The sequence below is a fragment of the Beta vulgaris genome, chromosome 8, assembly GCF_026745355.1.
Source record: "Beta vulgaris subsp. vulgaris cultivar EL10 chromosome 8, EL10.2, whole genome shotgun sequence".
Taxonomy (NCBI): domain Eukaryota; kingdom Viridiplantae; phylum Streptophyta; class Magnoliopsida; order Caryophyllales; family Amaranthaceae; genus Beta; species Beta vulgaris.
Genome location: NC_079209.1, coordinates 42348199 through 42356774, shown reverse-complemented (window position 1 = coordinate 42356774; position 8576 = coordinate 42348199). Strand labels below are relative to the sequence as shown.

The 8576-nt window shown below is 34.4% G+C and overlaps 1 protein-coding gene across 1 annotated transcript; it reads left to right on the top strand.

The window, feature by feature from the left end:
• The first annotated feature begins 5692 nt into the window (after positions 1 to 5692).
• Positions 5693 to 7928, top strand: LOC104901576 (15-cis-phytoene desaturase, chloroplastic/chromoplastic). Its single transcript, XM_010689167.4, has one exon. It carries the CDS (start codon positions 6239 to 6241, stop codon positions 7688 to 7690), a length of 1452 nt encoding a protein of 483 aa, XP_010687469.2. The 5' UTR covers positions 5693 to 6238; the 3' UTR covers positions 7691 to 7928.
• The last annotated feature ends 648 nt before the right edge of the window (positions 7929 to 8576 follow it).

Genomic DNA, 8576 nt, shown 5'->3' with positions numbered 1-8576 from the left:
TATAAATTATGTATATAATTTAATGCATTGCACTATTTACATTATTAAATCACAAATACAAAAAATACAAAAAAACAATTAAGAATTTAATGTATATAATTTTGAAAGTTATCCATAAATGAGTATAAACCGCCATAAATACATATATAAAAGATTTACCCATTACTATATTAACATATAAATACATTACTGCTGATTAGGGGTGTTCATGGGTGGTTAACCGTACCGAAATAAAATTTCGGGACGGTAACCGGAAATATCGGTTCGCCATATTTGCGAACCGTAACCGTTCAAACCGGTAACCGCATAAACGGTTAACCGGTTTTTCGGTACGGTTTTCCGGTTAACCATTAACCGTTACTCAAGTTTTATCAAATCACTTTACTTATTTTATATATTAAATGGCGTGGAATGTGGATGCTGCTAGCCTGCTAGAGTGCTATGCTTACTACTTACTTGCTAAATGCTAAGAGTCTTCAAATCTCTTCATTATTTTAGACTTGGGCTAACTTAACCAATATTTTCGAATTTTGGGCTTACTCTCCTCTACACTCTAGTCCAGTAGTCCTCTACTCCTCTAGTCGAATTAACTAACCAGTGACAATAAGTGAAGTCACAGACTACATGTCTACACTTTATAATTAATGTCTTTAATAAAAAAAAAATTAATATAATTATTATAAAAAATTAAATAATAAGAATAAATAAATTTATTCGGTTTTTCGGTTAACCGTTTTATAAAAAATCATAACCGTAACCGTACCGTTTAACCGTTATTTTTACCAGTTCGGTAACCGAACCGTTCAATCGCAAATTTTCCGGTTCGGTAACCGTCCATTTTAACCGGTTTTTCGGGTTTTCGGTACGGGATTTCGGTTTCGGTTTTTTGTGAACACCCCCTACTGCTGATGTGGAAAAATTTGTAATTCTCATTGCTTCTTTTCGAGAGCCTTTATAGAAGAAGGCTACTGTAAATTTTTTAATGAATTACAGAAGTGTTATGTGTTATAGTATTACATAATACTATCGTCTTGTCAAATAATAAAGGATAATTAGTATTTGGGTCCGGGCGTTGTCCCGAGTGGTATTTTTTTCAAACTTTATATGTATTTTTTTTCCATTTGCATTAGAATATAATAAAAAAAACCTCAACATTTAAAAGGTACAAATATAATAATACGAACATTTAAAGCATGACTAAAATTTGGTTGAGATGGTAACTATGCTTTATGTAATAGTAAGATTGCATGGGTTCAAATCTTAATTATTACAAGCCAATTAAGTTTATTAGTTCACATGACATATATACATATTGGACAATTCTAGATTTCTAGTGGAGTAGAGGTACCATGTGACGTGCAGAAGTTGTCGGATACGCCTTTTAATATATTTGTATAGGTTTATACTTGACTAGTAAAAAGGTAACTCTCAATTACAAATAATCGGTTATGGTAATATAAACCTAGTAAAAAGTTTGACAATTACCGTGTTCTATCATGTTGTGAAGGCAAACTTATGCACGATTATGACATTTTGTTTATTTTACGATTTTTTCACTAGTTACCCCTGTGGTTTTTCAAAATTTATGGGGTACCCCTATTTTTTTTTAATGCACCAGGTACCCTTATTATTTCAATAAAATTCACAAAATGCCCTTAATGACTAACGGTGTTAAGTTTCTATTAGTCATTAATCCTAATTAACCCTATACTCCTAATTAACTCTCTAACCCTAACCCTTAAGCCCTAATCCTAACACCTTAACACCTAACCCCAACCTTCACCACCCAACCACCACCTTCCCCACCCCTCCCCACCCACGCAGCCCGTCGAATTCCCCCTCCCCACCCACACCCCCGTCGATGGCCTTTGATGTTGTTCTTAGAGGTCTCAATTTCTCTCTCCTCCTTCGTCATTGATATCCTTATTTTCGAAAATCGATTGGAGAGGGTGAGAGGAGGTGAGGTGGTGAATAGTCTGGTGTCGTGATATTAATGAGCGGCGGTAGGTGATGCAGTGGTGGTGGTCTGGTGCGGTGAGAGTGTGAGAGGAGGTGAGGTGGTGGATGAGTGGGGGTGAGGTTTTGAGAAAATCGACAGGGGATGGGACTGCTGTTGGGGGTGGGTGGGATGGGGTGGGGGTGGGGTTAGGTTGGGGAAATCGACGGGGGAGGAGGGCTGTTGGAGGGGGTGAGGGAGGGGGAGGGGAGGTGGTGCTGGTTGGGTGATGGTGGTGGAGTTAGGGTTTGAAGTTATGGGACTAGGATAGGGTTAGAGGTTAGGGTTTAGTTAGTTAATTAATTCTAGAATTAGAGGGATTAATTAACCCTGATGACTAATAAAAACTTGACACCATTAGTCATTAAGGACATTTGAACATTTTACCCCCAAAGTAAGGGTACATGGTGCATTAAGAAAAGTAGGGGTACCCCCATGAATTTTGAAAAATCACCGGGATACCTGGTGAAAAAACCGTTTATATTAACTTAACTTTAAATAATAGACGACATATAGAAATATTATAAAGACAAAAGTTATATATTTTTCATCTTATCTTTCATATCCTCCTTGTTTATTTAAAAAGAATAATTTTATTCTTGAGCCATAATAGAAAAGATAGATGATTTTGTTGATATTGAAATATCATGTTGTATTTAAACTTTTCCAAAATCTTGAAATTCCTTTTTGTTAATATCAAAATGAGGAAGAATACTAATTTATTTGATTAATTTTAGTATTAATTAGCATGTTTTTTTATCATGATTTTGGTTTGAGTATTAACATGATGATCATAAATACGCCTATAGCTATTAATTATGTACTCATGAACAAATTATGCTATTTATTTTTAAAACAATAAACATGATATAGTTGTTTGTTAATTTATTGAGTATAGTTAAATGGCATGAAGTTGTGAAAATTTTGAACTTGTTGTTTGTTAGTAGGTCATCTTGGTGTGGGATATTTAGTTTTCAATTTTAACCATGTGTTGTCTAATTGTTATAAATGTGATTCTATGTTTTTATATTCTAGACATGGTGTTAAGATGATTATAATTTATCTCTTAATTTTGTATACAAATTTGGGTGATGTTTATAATTCATAAGCTAAAGGAAAAACCAAATTAGTTGATTTATTTCGATGATTTCATGGTAAATCACTTGTATAAGAGTGTATATATATCTAATTTGGTGAATACGTTTCAAAAGTTATATATATGGTCGGGGAAATCCTATACTAGAAAATGATTTTGATTTATGGACTATTATTATTTCATTTATTTTCATTTTTTTTTTATTAAGTGACATGTATTACAATTGAAAAAAGTACAACAAAAAACATGGTGATTAATTATTTTAATTTATAAGATTATTAAGCTAATGATTTTTGAGGTAATTGGTAGTATAAATTGGATATGTATCAAATTCAGGGACAATGAAATTTGTCTAAATTTGGTGTTGTGTATATAAATTTATACTTGGAACTGATTTTGATATTAATTGAAATTATTAAATGTCTTGAAAAAATGAAATATTTTTAATAGATGGTATTGATTGTAAACTATAAGTATGTTATTTGATTCGAGAAGAATAATAATTATTATTTGGTGTTAGCTAATTAAATCTTGGTTTTAGGAATTTCTGTTTTACAAGAAGATGATATTTTTTCTTAGAAGAGGTACTTCATGGAGGAGGTTCTTTGTAGAGGAGGTTAATTCCTTGTGATCCAAGAAGTGTTTTGTGGCTTGGACCATGTAGCATATCACTAGTTATGTGATATACTTCAATAAATATGAATGACATATGATTATTGGATCATAATATGTTTATAATGGCAAGTTAAGACACATTGGATTGTGATATTGTAGTGTTTGTGATTTTATAAACACAGAGTCGTGTTAGTTAATTTTTTAATGATTTTCAATTAACTTGATAGAGTTATTGTCAAGTTATGTTATACGCCCTCCGTTCTTTAAGGATATTCACATTTGTGTTTTACATGGTCTCTAATACACTACTTTGACCATTAATAATTTTTATTGTTTAATAATAAGATTAAGAAAATTAAAATTATAGAAATATACATTGACACAAATCTAACTATACCTCCCACTATAATATTTTTCACATATATTCATCATCACATAAGATCAATGTTTTTAAAACTAGGACTACTTGAATATGGAATGTGAATATCTTTTAAAAAAATAAAGGGAATATAAAGTAGGTGTGGGTTTTAAGCCTTTAATTAGTAACTTTTAAATGAAGAAACTCAATTCACGTCTTGTAAAGCGCATGATCTTAATTTCAATGAGGATACCACTTTATTTAATTTTGAAACACGATAATATTTATAATTATATCCCATGGTTAGTACATGTTTTGGCAATGTTGGAGGTTGATTAATTTTTAAATAATCTTGTAGTTAGTTGATCATGTTGCGAGAACATGTTATCTAAAGTTTACCTTAACCTGTGTGAGTAATGAGTTTGGAGTTCTACCTAGTCTGGGGCTTAACTTTTTCTTTTGTTAATTTTGGGGATTAATTAGGAACATTAATGAATGTCGATATGGACTCAAGTCCTAAATAGAGTTGAAGGTTACAATGTAATTTGCGTAAACTTGTGTGTATAACAACTTCGAATTTTCATATGGTTGAGTGACTCAATGCTCAATCAATCAATTCAATTGAATGTACTAAGTGGAGATTCAATCTTAGAGACATTTTCAAATGTAGGAAGATTGTTAGAATATTTATAGTTAAATGTGTTGTAGGTTATACATATGATGTTTATTACACTTGGTGTAGTAGAGTGCAAGTGCAGTACGAATGTAGAGAATTTTTTTTTGAAGAATTTTAGGCACTGGAAATGGTGTGCCCACACCTAGGTATAAGGGTATGTGCAATGAAATTCGGAGGCATCAGTTACTTTTGTGCGCCCGCACAAAGGTTTTGTTGCGCCCACACCATAATGCCTAAGCGTGATTTTCGCGTGTTTTCAATGTGTCTTTTGGTGTGAAGTAACACCTTGTTTAGGAATTTCCTCTAAGTATCTGCTATAGGGGTGTGTCATATTTATTTAAATATGCAAAGAATCATTCTCGTTCAATTGCTTAGAGAATGGATTTCTCTTGTGTTTTCTCTAAACAAAATCTACCTACAAATTCTTGTTGGGAGTTGTTTCTTGTCAACAACCAAGATTGAATTGCTTCTTCTTCGTATCTCACAAGTATTATCGCGATACTCGTTGTTCTAGTCAGTTGGTAAATAATTCATAAAATACTGTATCTAGCTCATAATCCCTCCGTTTCCTAAAGATCTTCCCTCTTTTCGTTTAAGGGTGTTTCCAAAAGATCTTTCCTCTTTTGCTTTATTCCTTATTTGGCAAAACAAATTTCCCTATTTACCCTCTCATGTCACTATCATATGGTCCACCATTACATTATTAATTCAATTTTACTCCCTTTCTCTCTCCTACTTTAACCCCTTTTTATTTGTTTATTTATCTTACCCCTTTCTCTCTCCTACTTTACTCACACCATGCCCCACACAACTTGATTTTTCTTGGTATCTGTAGGAACAGTAAGTGGGAAGATCTTTAGGAAACGGAGGGAGTACATGCTTGGAATATAGTTTATCCGGATTCTCACTATTATATCCATTCACATTTCAAGAAACTCTCAGTAAAAATATCTATATGGAGCACCTTAAATAGATTATAGGAAGTTCTTAAGAAACTGAGAGATTATTTGAATAAAAGTATGTATAATATTAGTTCAGCAAGTCTTTTATTTGAAAAGCTAATCAGGTTATGTTGAACAGATTAGTTCATTTTTATCTTATCTCTTAAATTTTGTATATTTATTTTATAATTTTATATATATATATATATATATATATATATATATATATTTAATTATTTATTTGATCATTTAACATATTAATTAACAATCCAACTATTATACCGTTTTTACTAAAACTTTATGAAGATAATTGACAAATTTTCCAACTGCCTTACTTTTACTTGCACATATACTAAAGTGCTAGCAAAATAAAAATAGTGATAACTTCCTCCCTCAAGATCGAATGTATGCCATTCTTTAAGCCACACATATATAATCCACAAATCCCCAACCAAAGTACCCAAAAAAAAAAAAAAAAAAAAAAAAAGAAACAAACAAAAAGAGAACAAATCTTATCCTCCAAAATCCAGTAGCTATCCTATATCCAACATATCCAATGATCATCTCTACCACACTCTCCACCACCGCACACCCTCACCTCCTCCTCCACCACTACCACCACCGTCGCCACCATCATTACAACCACCACCGCCGTATCGCATTCGTCCCAAAATCCACCCTCAACGACCCGAAAACTGCCATCATAATCGGCGGCGGTCTCGCCGGCCTCTCCGCCGCCACTCACCTCCACTCCTCCAACATCCCATTCCTCCTTCTCGAATCTTCCGACGGCGTCGGAGGTCGCGTCCGTACCGACATCGTCGACGGTTTCCGCCTCGACAGGGGTTTCCAAATCTTCATCACCGCCTATCCGGAAGCCAAGAAGCTTCTCAATTACTCCTCATTGAACCTCCAGAAGTTCTACTCTGGAGCTCGCGTGTATTTTAATGGCGGGTTTTTTACAGTAGCTGATCCTGCTAGACACTTAATGGACTCTGTTTGGAGTTTATTTAACCCCATTGGTTCAGCTCTTGATAAATTCCTCATCGGATTGGCCAGAGTTCGAGTCTTGATTAAATCCGATGAGGAGATTTTTCGGTCTGATGAGGTTCCAGTGATGGAGTTGCTCAAAAATTCTGGGTTTTCCGATTCGATAATTGATCGGTTTTTTAGGCCTTTCTTTGGCGGGGTTTTCTTTGATACAGAGCTCGAAACTACATCGAGGTTGTTTGATTTTATATTTAAGTGTCTCGCATTGGGGGATAATACGCTCCCTGCGAAAGGAATAGGTGAAATCCCGGATCAATTGGCCGCGAAATTGCCAAGTGATTGTATTAGATTGAATTCGAGGGTAGTTTCGGTTGAATTTGATGATGAGGGAGAAAAAGGGGTTGTTGTAAGGTTGGATAATGGAGAGAAGTTGAGGAGTGAGATTGGGGTGATTATAGCCGTTGAACAACCTGAGGTTGAAAAGCTTTTGGCGGGAAATTTAATAGAGGGGGTAAGTAAACCGGGTAATGATAAACCGGGTCGGAGTACGGTTTGCTTGTATTTTTCGTCGGACCGGGATAAAATCCCGACTTCAGACCCGGTTTTGTTCTTAAATGGTTCGGGCCGTGGGATTGTGAACAATATGTTTTTTGCCACTAATGTAGCCCGGTTATACGGCCCGCCCGATAAAGCATTGGTATCGGTGTCGTTGATTGGATTGTTCGAGGATGAGTCGGATGATGAGTTGATAGGTAAGGTGGTTCGGGAGCTTGGCGGGTGGTTTGGAGAGTCTGTTGTTGAGGGATGGAAGCACTTGAGGACTTATCGGGTCAGGTTTGCCCAGCCCAATCAAAGCCCGCCAACGGACTTGATGAAAAGCCCGAGAATAGGGGCCGGGTTCGGGTTGTATTTGTGTGGGGATTATCAAACTAGTGCCACATTTGATGGGGCCTTGGTGTCTGGTAGAAGGGCTGTTGAAGCATTGCTTGAAGATAGAGCGGCTAGTGGAGTTGTATAAGAAGTAAATTGATTAAATTTTGCGCCAAAGATTGATTCATTATACTACTAGTACGAGTTGGAAGAAAACTAGTTATATGGAAACTGCTCGTTAATGTCTGAGTTGAATGGATTTTATAAATCAAATGACATGATTGTAAATATAATGTCACTAAGATATAGCCGTGGATGTTTTTTTTTTGTAAAAACAACAAATTGATTTATTGTATTCTTAAATATATGCACACAAATAATCTAGATATGCAATTGTAGTTGTTGGGTATACAATCGAATATATGAGATATACTTTGCACCAAATTGATCACAATAGCCCATCATTTCCAAATTTCAGAAAGACAAGAAATTGGGGCATTGCATTGACCATCTTATAGTTTTCTCCATTAACTAAACTATGACTATAAAGCTTACTGTGATCAATCTATCTATGCTACAATCTTCGGGTCACTAAAAAGAACTGCTATGATAAAATACTTGAAATAATCCATCTGATTCAAGGAGGATTTACTCTTATATACATTATAAGAGTTTAGAGATTAACAATCCATTTCCCTCCAAAAGGAAAAAGAGGTTAACGATCGAAATACGAAAATCTTTAATTATGCAATTAAGAAAAAGCCAATAGTAATCTTAAAACAAATTAGTAGTACATAATTAGGCTATCTAAGTCCAAGAAAACGAATTTGGCTACCCATAAATAGAGAAAATATCACTAAACTATTGAGATAAGTGAATAACCCATCTATCATGAGTTTGTAGAGTAGTTGGTTAGTGCATTTGTTATTTCAAATGAGAGGGTATAGATTTGAGTCTTAAAAACACATATTTGAGATGATGGAGTAGTAACATCACTTCACACCTCGTATCGCTCAGATCTAGATATAAAACTT